The 12611-nt window shown below is 39.2% G+C and overlaps 1 protein-coding gene across 5 annotated transcripts in view; it reads right to left on the bottom strand.

Annotated features, from left to right (window-relative positions):
* Positions 1-12611, bottom strand: part of MAST4 (microtubule associated serine/threonine kinase family member 4) — a 467048-nt gene that overhangs the window by 353012 nt on the left and 101425 nt on the right. For all 5 annotated transcript variants that reach the window (XM_038401943.2, XM_043514212.1, XM_038401944.2 and 2 more), the window contains exon 2: positions 1136-1289. In XM_038401943.2, coding sequence (XP_038257871.1) covers positions 1136-1289 — 154 coding nt within the window. The remainder of the gene's footprint in view (positions 1-1135; positions 1290-12611) is intronic.

Here is a 12611-nt window from a genome sequence, read left to right as displayed (position 1 = left end):
CCCCAAAATCTTTTTCAGACTCACTGCTTCCCGGGATAGAGTTTCCCCATTCTGTAAATATGGCCTACATTATTTTGTTCCTAGGTATATATATTTTCATTTAGCTGTATTAAAATGCACATTGTTTGCTTGCTCCAGTTTACCAAGCAATACAGATCACTCTGAATCAGTGATTTTCCCTGTTCATTATTTACCACTCACCTAATTTTTGTGTCATCTGCAAAATTTATCAGTGATCATTTTGCTTTCTTCCAGGCCATTGATAAAAACGCTGAATAGCATAGGGCCAAGAACCAATCTCTGACGGATGCCTCTGAAAATCCACCCCATTGATGACTATTCCTTGTTTACATTTACATTTTGAGATCTATCAGTTAGCCAGTTCTTAATGCACTTATTATGTGCCATGTTAATTTTATGTCATTCTAGTTTTTTTAATCAAAGTGTCGTGCGGCCAAACACCTCACAGAAGTCTAACAATATTATATCAACATTATAACCTTTATCAATCAAACCTGTAATCTCATTAAAAAATATATTAAGTAAGTTTGACCAGATCTATTTCCCATGCTGATTTGCATTAACATTACTCTCCTTTAATTCTTTATTAATACAAACCTTTATCAGCCACTCCATTATCTAGCCCAGGGTCTCTGTCAGGCTGACAGGCCTATCATTATCTGGTTCATCATTATAAAAAAATTGTGCCTAGCTGGACTTAACTTTTTCATATTCATTTTGTGGACTCTAAAGCCAGATTTTCAAAGAAGCTCGGCAATCAATAGCTCCCATTTAGGCTCTTAAACAATGTGCCCAAATTTCAGAAGCATTCAGAACTCTGTAGCTTTCACCGAGAACAATTAAGAGCTACTAGGGGTTGAGCGCTTTTGAAAACTCTGGCTTTGGTGATGAGATTGCTGCTGTAGCTCACAGAGAGTAACTCAGCTAATGGCTGGTCCCACTCTTTTCACACGGAAAAAAAAATTTATTGAGGGATTTGAAAGGGAGAAAGACATCTTAGACAAATGAGGCCAGAGATGTGTACCTGATGCTGCATAGCACTGTTAGACCTTCAAGGAAATCAGGTCCAAAACAGATCAACTGTGCTTTTAGTTTTCAGGCCTCCTATACTCACCAGTCAAAGCTCCTCCAAGGCTTCCTCTTCTAAATGGTCTTCCATCTTCGCTCAGCTGTCTTTTAAACTTAAATGACTTTCCAGGGCCAGAAGAGACTTCAGGGTTGCTGGATTTCCGAAATAGCATAGATGGAGGGGATAATATATGATCAAGCTGCAACAAAACAAAAAAATGCACACTCTAAGGATAAATCCCACAATAGAAAGACACTGTCAACATGAAAATCATATTTGTATGAAGATTTTTTTAACCTAACAGTGGGTTCACAAAGTAAATTACATTTTAAAAAATTATATGTTGCTAAATGAAGCATTAAAAATTAGGAAATGCCAGTATTGTTGCCTATGTAACCTTAAGTCTGCACCCTGGTACATTAAGATACAGTTTTTCCATTATGTGATCTCACACTTTTTTCCATGCAGAACCGCTGCCTCATTCAGGGTGAAGAGACAGAGCCAGAATTAAGTCTGCACAGGCCTTCACAAAACCAACATTTCATAACCTTTCAGTGATTTGCCTAAATAACATTCTTTTAAACAAAAAGAAAAGGAGTACTTGTGGTACCCCTTTTATTTTTGCCAACACAGACTAACATGGCTGCTACTCTGAAACCATTCTTTTAAACAGTTTTTGACATGTGTATACTGCAACATTAAATAAAGCCACCAGATGGCAGTATGTCATAAACAACAACATTTAACACACCACAAGTTCTAGGAAACCTATTTAAAACATCAAATAAGAACTTAAAGTTCCACTAACACCACGAGGGAAAATGTTCCATTTAAAGGTTATTCGGCATATAGTGAAATCATTTACTTCTATTGTCTTTATTTCAAGGGAAATACGAATAAGGAGTTTGTTATTTAGGAGATTAATCGCTCCTCCTATTTATTCATACCCAAAATTACAGTCCTCTGCTTGTGACAACAATTTGATTAATGTGGAGATTGTTCTAAATTTCACAAATATGAGATGGGACGCAAGAGAGGGCGAACTCTTAAAAAGATGTAAATCTCTAGTAATAAAAATGTAGGGGTGGGAGCAAAGGGTGGGGATGTGGTCAATGTGGTATAGAAGGAGACTTTTTTCAAGTAACTTTTTTCTGTAATAAGAAAAGGAGTACTTGTGCACCTTAGAGACTAACAAATTTATTTGAGCATAAGCTGTCGTGAGGTACAGCTCACTTCATCGGATGCATTCAGTGGAAAATACTGTGGGGAGATGATTTATATACACAGAGAACATGAAACAATGGATGTTATCATACACACTGTAAGGAGAAAAAAAAGAAAAGGAAAGGAAAGGAAAGGAGTACTTGTGGCACCTTAGAGACTAACAAATTTATTAGAGCATAAGCTTTCGTGAGCTACAGCTCACTTCATCGGATGCATTTGGTGGAAAAAACAGAGGAGAGCTCCTCTGTTTTTTCCACCAAATGCATCCGATGAAGTGAGCTGTAGCTCACGAAAGCTTATGCTCTAATAAATTTGTTAGTCTCTAAGGTGCCACAAGTACTCCTTTTCTTTTTGCGAATACAGACTAACACGGCTGCTACTCTGAAAACTGTAAGGAGAGTGATCATTTAAGATGAGCTATTACCAGCAGGAGGGGGTAGGGGGAAGAGAGAAAACCTTTTGTAGCAATAATCAAGGTGAGCCATTTCCAGCAGTTGACAAGAACGTCTGAGGAACAGTGGAGGGCGAGGGGGGGAAAATAACATAGGAAAATAGTTTTAACTTTGTGTAATGACCCATCCACTCCCAGTCTCTATTCAAGCCTAAGTTAATTGCATCCAGTTTGCAAATTAATTCCAATTCAGCAGTCTCTCATTGGAGTCTGTTTTTGAAGTTTTTTTTGTTGAAGAATGATGCGATTAGGCCCTATGATGGTGTCCCCTGAATAGATATGTGGACAAAGCTGGCAACAGGCTTTGTTGCAAGAATAGGTTCCTGGGTTAGTGGTTCTGTTGTGTGGTGTGTGGTTGCTGGTGAGTATTTGCTTCAGATTGGGGGGCTGTCTGTAAGCAAGGATTGGCTTGTCTCCCAAGATCTGAGAGAGTGATGGGTCATCCTTCAGGATAGGTTGTAGATCCTTGATGCATTGGAGAGGTTTTAGTTGGGGACTGAAGGGGATGGCTAGTGGAGTTCTGTTATTTTCTTTGTTGGGCCTGACCTGTAGTAGGTGACTTCTGGGTACTCTTCTGGCTCTGTCAATCTGTTTCTTCACTTCAGCAGGTGAGTATTGTAGTTGTAGGAATGCATGATATAGATCTTGTAGGTGTTTGTCTCTGTCTGAGGGGTTGGAGCAAATGCGGTTATATCGTAGAGCTTGGCTGTAGACAATGGATTGTGTGGTATGATCTGGATGAAAGCTAGAGGCATGTAGGTAGGAATAACCGTCAGTAGGTTTCCGATATAGGGTGGTGTTTATGTGACCATCGCTTATTAGCACGTAGTGTCCAGGAAGTGGATCTCTTGTGTGGACTGATACAAGCTGAGGTTGATGGTGGATCCACACGATCCATTGTCCAGAAGTCACCTACTACAGGACACGCCCAACAAAGAAAACAACAGAATGGCACTAGCCATCACCTTCAGCCCCCAACTAAAACCTCTCAACGCATCATCAAGGATCTACAACCTATCCTGAAGGACGACCCATCACTCTCACAGATCTTGGGAGACCTTAACCTAGATTAAGATAAGTAATCTTACAAACAAAACACATGCACCAAAGCAAATTAGGGATCAAAATTAAGGCTAACATATTAATACTCCTATTTCTAAACTTCTTTGGGGCTAGGGGTTTAAATCAGTCCTTTGGAACCGATTTTAATTAGAGATGAGATCAAATCACACACACACACACACACACACACACACACACACACACACACCATTAAGTTTACGAACAGTGTTTCAGCTGGCCATGAAAAAACAAGTCTCCCCAGCTGCAGTAATATAGTTCAAAGAATCTAATCTCATACTTCCATCTTCAGTTACTTGGCAATATTAATATATTATTTCTTTCTTATTGTTGCATAGCTTTAATTTTAGAGAAGGTGAAAGTAAATTAATCCTGAAACAAAATGCTTCTAAAACTATTGTAAAGGATTGTTTTCGTTTCTGATGAGGAAGAGAAAGTTATTTACGTAATGAAATGTATAGGACATATCTTCTTGAAAGAAGCCTAAAGGCTCTATCCTTTGCAGGCTACTGAAACAGCACTTTCCTTACAAAATTTGCACTTCATTGCAAGCCAAAGCTAAGGCAGCAAGTAAAAAGATTTTCTATCCACAACAGGACAATCCCCCAACCCAAGTGAAGTGTTTGCTTCCAAAGAAGCACAACTACCAACTGAAAAACATTTTTAATAGCTCCCGCTTTCCTGAAATGCTTCTTTCACTCTGAAGATGTGTTTTAAGCAGTGTAGTACGTGTGCACCTTAGAAACAAACGGTAATTAGGTCAAATTAACTTTATGTATTGGCTCATGGATACAACTTTCACACATTTTAAAATAGAGAAGCAATGGAAAGACATACTTCAATTAAATCCATGCTCATTCACTGTTTGTTTCTCTGAAATCTGTAAAACCACAAGAAAAGTGAGATGTCCAAATAGCTAGGGGATAAAAACACTGTTGTCCCAAAGGAAGGTGGAGAGACAGAAGGGTATTTTGTTTAAAATATGCCTCAAATACTTAGTTTAAAAGTGCTCATGTCTTTTCTGTTCAGCACATAAACCACACACACACACACACACACACACACACACACACACACACACACACACACACCCTTAACATTAGATTCCAGCAGAGTCCTCATCTGCATAATAGTAGTGTCCTTGCTAGGTGTTTGGGGATGTCATGATGCTGCACTCATGCAGAAGGATAACCAGAGAGAGATACATAACCAGATTCTACAGTACAGCTAGCCAGCCAATAAGGTAGCAGAAAATAATTGCTATGTTAGTCTGCACAATCTCCAAGAGGTAGAAATCTGTGCTGAATTTAAAATTTGACTTTTTCTCTGAATGTACATTACCCACTGTCTCCCACCCACGTTAGTCATCATCAGCTTCAAAGACTGGACGGTGGGGGAAGGAAATGTATGATGGTGATTGGGGAGAAATTACGAAAAAGTATGGATTACTTAGCTTTTCTGACACCGCACAAAAAACAAAACTAATTTATTAAACTGAGATACAACTCAAGTTACACTGAAAAATCCCTCATTTTGAGGAGCCCACTTGTGGAATACAAGGATAGATACTTCTCAGGGCTGTAAAATGGGTACACAAAATTTATCTTATAGATAAGTGTATATATTTGAGAGTTCTATATCTTGAACATACTGTGAATTAAATATTAGTCTTTCAATTTATACAAAAGAGGCAAGAACTGTATTTTAGCTTAGTGCACACCATTTATTAATGCCTTTGTTGTTAATATTCCTGTAAGTGCATGAATCCGAATTTATGCAAAATGCTTTCCGGTATCAAACATTTAAGAATTTCCTCCAAGAGAAGGCGAACACATTCCAAACACTAAACTAGCTTAAATTCATTGTTATAAGAGGAGATTAACTTTAAAAATAAATAAAAAAACAAACACCTAGTACCTGCATAATACTTTTTGATCAGTAGATCTAGTGCTTTATAAAAGATCAGAATCGTTATCCCCTTTTTAAGATGGAAGCTGTTTCTCCCCCGCCCGCACCCAAATACCATCTTGAAAATATTTCACAAAAACAAATGGCTTGTCTACCTAGTAAATAAAGTAAGTTGCACTGCGAGTCTAAATCTCTTATGATTAGTATGACAGACTGCTGAGAGATGGCGGTTGACCCATAACTCTGGACATTACTGGTACCAAATAGGGCATCCCACTCCCTCCTCCTCGCTTCCCTTCCCCCACCACTCAAAGAAAGTCTAATTGGTCAGGGATGTGTCTGATTATTAGGGCAGAATGAAGTTAGGAAGTTAATGATCTAATTAGTCCATTAACAGGCAAGTGGTTTAAAAAGAGCACAGGAAAGAAGTGCTCAAGGAAGAAAGGGTGGGGAAGAGTTAAAGTTAGGATAGCCTGACAAGGGGAGTTCTGTAAGGAGATACCTCAACCATCCCCTCCCCCTCCCATCACCACCACCACTGGAGAAGGGGCTGGAGGGCTCGAAAACAGTTCTAAAGGGGGGGAGGTGGGTGCACTGACATGTATTGGTGGAGGAACTGAGACTGTATATAAAGTACACTCTGGTGTTTACAAGCAAGGAGGTGTCAGACACTCTGTGTCCATGGAAGAGGCATGTGTATGGTAGCTATGCCCACATCACAAGAAGTCAAAGAATCTGATATGCAGGAAACAATAGGGTTACACAGAAAGTATTCTAAGAACCTATAGAATGCAACAGAGAATGTTGTAAAGAGAATGGATTGAAAAATTCTCTACTGCATAATGAATTATATCCCTGTTACAGAATTCTTCTCGTTGGTTAAAAATTCTATAAAAATATGGACAGAATTTGAGTGACAGCCTCACTTCTGTTCTATAGGAATTTTCCCTACAGAGCTAGGAGTCCACTGATTTGTTCTCAACACATTTTATTAATATTTTGATGTAGGCGCTGTATAAACTTAGTAGATAATACCAAGCTGGGAAGGTGCTGCAAGCGTTTTTGAGGACAGGATTACAATTCAAAATGATCTGCACCAACTGGAGAAATGGTCTGAAGTAAATAGGATGAAATTCAATAAGGACAAATGCAAAGTACTGCACGTAGGAAGATTCAATCAGTTGCACACGTACAAAATGGGAAATGACTGCCTAGGAAGGAGTACTGCAGGAAGGGATTTGGTCGTCATAGTGGACCTCAAGCTAAATATGAGTCAACAGTGTAATGTTGCAAAAGAAGCAAACAGCCTTCTGCGATGTATTAGCAGGAATGTTGTAAGCAAGACGCGAAAAGTAATTCTTCCGCTCTACTCTGCGCTGATTAGATCTCAACTGGAATATCGTGTCCAGTTCCGGGCGCCACTTTTCAGGAAGGATGTGGACAAATTGGAGAGAGTCCAGAAAAGAGCAATAAAAACATGACCTAAGAGGGAAGATTGCAAAAAATTGGGTTTGTTTAGTCTGGAAAAGGGAAGACTAAAAGGGGACACGATAACAGTTTTCAAGTATGTAAAAGGTTGTTACAAGGAGAAGGAAGAAAAATTGTTTTTCTTAACCTCTGAGGATAGGATAAGAAGCAATGGGCTTAAATTGCAGCAAGGAAGGTTTAGGCCGGATATTTGGAAAAACTTCCTGTCAGGGTGGTTAAGCACTGGAATAAATTGCCTAGGGAGGTTGTGGAGTCTCCATCATTGGAGATTTTTAAGAACAAGTTAGACAAACACCTGTCAGGGATGGTCTAAATAATACTTAGTTCTGCCAAGAGCGCAGGGGACCTCTCGAGTTCCAGTTCTATGATTCTATTTATGTCTGTGTCTAGAATCAGCTGTTTCCTGGAAAGGCATTCCCCTTGCCTTGTCCTGACATAGTACAGTCCTGGATCCTTAAAAGTACACCTGTTCTGCAGGAAAGATGGATTTTTTCTTTTTTAAAAAACACAAAAGGTTAATCAATAGAATTCACCATGCAAGACAGGTGGATATTTAAGACTCCAGGGCTGCAATGCATCTATATGCCAAGCTGTAACTATTACCCATGTCAAAAAGATACATTATGTTACAGACTAACACGGCTGCTACTCTGAAAACTGGTTAACAGTGCAGCCTTATGAATGCTAAACATTTATACAAGCTAGTCCAGTTACAAACTACAGCTGATGTTGATTTTTTGAAGTGCAATTGACATTTCATGGTAATCTATATGGATATTATCCTCCTTTTTTCTGTTCATCATACTTCTAAGAAGAAACATTTTGTTTATCTGATTATGAAGTTCATCTGCAACAGCAGCTTACTTTTCACCATAGCCCAAAACCAGGGGCCTGGCAGTAGTGTCGCAGACACAAGATTATGGATTTCAGGAGGGGAAAATGTAGCTGAGTTAATAAATTAAGATCATATAGTAATGCAAATAGTAATAAGATAAGAAGAAGAGAAATAGGCTGTGGCTTCATTAGAAGCTCTTTAATTATCTGAAACTGAAAAAGGAATCCTACAAAAAGTGGAAATTGCTAAGGAGGAGTACAAAAGTATAGCACAGGCATGAAGAGACAAAATCAGAAAGGCTAAGGCACAAAATGAATTACACATAGCAAGGACCATAAAAGGTAATAAGAGGCTCTATCAATACATTAGGAGCAAGAGAAGGATGACGGAAAACATAGGGCCTCTACTGAGCGGAGAAGGAGAGATAATAATTGACGACATCAAGAAGGCTTGGGTGTTTGATGTCTATTTTGCTTCAGTCTTCACTAAAAGGCTAATGGTAACCAGATACTTAATACTATTAACACCACCACCACCAGGGAAAGAGTGTAAGCCAAAAATTGGGAAAGAATAGGTTAAAAAAACTATTTAGCTCAGTTGGGTGTAAGACAAATATGCAGGACCTCATGAAATTCATCCTAGAAAACTTAAGGAATTAGCTGAAGCAATCTTGTAACTTTAGCAATTATCTTTAAGAACCTGTGATGGATGGGTGAGGTCCTAGAGGACTGAAGAAGGGAAACCATAGTGCCTATTTTTAAAAAGGAGAACAAAGATGACAGAGGGAATTACAGTTAAATCAGCCTAACTTTGATACCTGGAAAGATACTGAAACAATCAGTATGCAAGCACTAAGTGGCTAATAGGGTGATAATGAATAGCCAGCATGGATTTGTCAAGACCCAAGTCATGCCACAGCAACCTAATTTCCTGCTTTGAAAAAGGCGACTTGCCCAGCTAATGGGGGAGGCGAACAGTAGACATATTTTGGTTTTAGTAAGGCTTTTCACACAGTCATACCTGATGTTCTCATAAGCAAGCTAGATAAATGTTTGGCGAAATTACTATAAGATGGATGCAAAATTGGTTGAAAGACCATACTCAAAGAATAGTGATTAAAGGTGGGACTTAGATAGTGGGATCCTGCAGAGGTCTGTTCTGGGTCCGGTATTGGTCAATGTTTTCATTAATGACTTGGATGATGGAGTGGTGGAGAATATACTTAAATAGCATTTACAGAGGACACCAAACTGGAAGGTGTTGCTAGCACATTGGAAGACAGGATTAGAATTCAGAATAACCTTGACAAATTGCAGAACTGGCCTGAAATCAACAAGATGAAATTCAGTAAAGACAAGTGCACATATCTACACTTTAGATAGAAAAATCAAATGCACAACTCAAAATGGGGAATACCTGGCTAGGTGTTAGTACTGCTGAAAAGCATCTGGGGGTTATAGCGGGTCACAAAATAAATATGATTCAACAACGTGAAGTAGCTGATAAAAAGGATAATATTCTCAGGTGTATTAATAGGAGCATCATATCAGACAGGAGATAATTGTTGCACTATATTCAGTAATAGTGAGTGCTCACCTGCAGCACTGTGCCAAATTCTGAGCACCAAACTTTAGAAAGATGTGCAGAAACTAGACAGAGTCCAGAGGAGAGCAACAAAAATGATAAGTAGTTTAGAAAACCTGACTTACGAGAAAGGTTAAAGAAATTGTGTACGCTTAGTCTTGAGAAAAGATGCATGAGGGGGGCCCTGTTAAAAGTCTTCAAATATAAAAGGAGTACTTGTGGCACCTTAGAGACTAACAAATTTATTAGAGCATAAGTTTTCGTGAGCTACAGCTCACTTCATCGGATGCATTTGGTGGAAAAAACAGAGGGGTGATTGATATACACACAGAGAACATGAAACAATGGGTTTATCATACACACTGTAAGGAGAGTTATCACTTAAGATAAGCCATCACCAGCAGCGGGGGAGGGGGGGAAGGAGGAAAACCTTTCATGGTGACAAGCAAGGTAGGCTATTTCCAGCAATTAACAAGAATATCTGAGGAACGGTGGGGGGGGAGATATAACATGGGGAAATAGTTTTACTTTGTGTAATGACTCATCCATTCCCAGTCTCTATTCAAGCCTAAATTAATTGTATCCAGTTTGCAAATTAATTCCAATTCAGCAGTCTCTCGTTGGAGTCTGTTTTTGAAGCTTTTTTGTTGAAGGATAGCCACTCTCAGGTCTGTAATCGAGTGACCAGAGAGATTGAAGTGTTCTCCAACTGGTTTTTGAATGTTATAATTCTTGACGTCTGATTTGTGTCCATTCATTCTTTTACGTAGAGACTGTCCAGTTTGACCAACGTACATGGCAGAGGGGCATTGCTGGCACATGATGGCATATATCACATTGGTAGATGTGCAGGTGAACGAGCCTCTGATAGTGTGGCTGATGTGATTAGGCCCTATGATGGTGTCCCCTGAATAGATATGTGGACAGAGTTGGCAACGGGCTTTGTTGCAAGAATAGGTTCCTGGGTTGGTGGTTCTGTTGTGTGGTTGCTGGTGAGTATTTGCTTCAGATTGCGGGGCTGTCTGTAAGCAAGGACTGGCCTGTCTCCCAAGATCTGAGAGAGTGATGGGTCGTCCTTCAGGATAGGTTGTAGATCCTTGATGATGCGTTGAAGAGGTTTTAGTTGGGGGCTGAAGGTGATGGCTAGTGGCGTTCTGTTATTTTCTTTGTTGGGCCTGTCCTGTAGTAGGCGACTTCTGGGTACTCTTCTGGCTCTGTCAATCTGTTTCTTCACTTCAGCAGGTGGGTATTGTAGTTGTAGGAATGCATGATAGAGATCTTGTAGGTGTTTGTGATACAATTAACTTAGGCTTGAATAGAGACTGGGAATGGATGAGTCATTACACAAAGTAAAACTATTACCCCATGTTATTTTTCCCCCCGCACCCCACCCCACTCCCCCACTGTTCCTCAGATATTCTTGTTAACTGCTGGAAATAGCCTACCTTGCTTGTCACCATGAAAGGTTTTCCTCCTCCCCCCCCCCCTTCCCCGCCGCTGGTGATGGCTTATCTTAAGTAATCACTCTCCTTACAGTGTGTATGATAAATCCATTGTTTCATGTTCTCTCTCTCTCTCTCTCTCTGTGTGTATATATATATATATATATATATATATATATATATATATATCTCTATCTCAATCCCCCCTCTGTTTTTTCCACCAAATGCATCCGATGAAGTGAGCTGTAGCTCACAAAAGCTTATGCTCAAATAAATTTGTTAGTCTCTAAGGTGCCACAAGTACTCCTTTTCTTTTTGCGAATACAGACGAACACGGCTGCTACTCTGAAACCAGTCTTCAAGTATGTTAAGGGCAGTTATAAAGAGGACCGTGATCAATTATTCCCCATGTACACTGAAAGTAGGACAAGAAGTAACAGTCTTAATCTGCAGCAAGAGAGATTTAGGTTAAATATTAGGAAAAATCTTTCTAACTATGGGTATATGTACACTGCAGTGGGAAGGAAGCCTCTTAAACAAGATAGATAGATGCACCCTAGCAAAGCTTGAGCTAGCAAGCTAAAAATAGCAGTGTGGAAACTGCACCACGAACGGAGACTCGGGTTAGCCATCCAAGCTTGAATGAAACTGTTGACCTGGGCTGCGAGGCTCACTCTAATTTTTTTTTTTAAAGACATTTCTGTTTTTCAAAATACTTACCTTTTCTGACCACTTCTAATCTCTAAATAGAAGGAATATTCATATTTCCCATTTGGCATTAAATATAGGTGTAGGTTTTAAATGACTTATTCCAAAGTACTCATGCAAAACCTAGGATTGAAGGTGTTTAATTTGTTACTCTTAAAGGTAGCAAGATTTAATATCATTATCATATCTTTCATACAAAGCATATACATACACACATTTCTTAAATAGAGTGTTCGCTGTCATTCATGCCAAAAATCTTTTAACCATCAGGCAAAAAAGAGAAACGTACAATTACCTCAAAACATGTACAGACTATGGGTTGAAAATGAAAAGTGTCTGCTGTGCATTTAGTGCTAAGCAGTAGGCCATTCTCTTTATTTTAGAACAGACACCCTAAAATAAAGACCCAATTCCTGTCGTTAAGAATGTAAGCACCAGAGTGTCCACTGTATCTACTTATCTCAATAACTGAAGGGAACAGTGTAGCAGGATAAAAAGTATCTTGCTCAAATTCTATCCAGGTAAGACTGACATGATTCTGATAAGCAGAGAAAAGAATTTTGAGTATCCAGTAGAAATTCTGATCTCACTTTATAGAGAATGCCTGCCCTTTGTTATCAAAGCAGTGCACAACCTCAGAATTCCGCTGAACTATACTGATCTCTTCTGTATTCCCAAATAGTAGCCATGCCAGAAAGAGTCCTCTATGGTCATTAAGGAGCTACAGCTAAGTTCCATAAGCAACTGCTCATTTACAGGTGAGGAAACCAATAAGAACACATCACTCCATTTCTTCATATT

Source organism: Dermochelys coriacea, chromosome 5 (genome assembly GCF_009764565.3).
Source record: "Dermochelys coriacea isolate rDerCor1 chromosome 5, rDerCor1.pri.v4, whole genome shotgun sequence".
NCBI lineage: Eukaryota > Metazoa > Chordata > Testudines > Dermochelyidae > Dermochelys > Dermochelys coriacea.
Note: the sequence above shows the minus strand (reverse complement) of the source record. Positions and strands in the feature narration are given on the sequence as shown.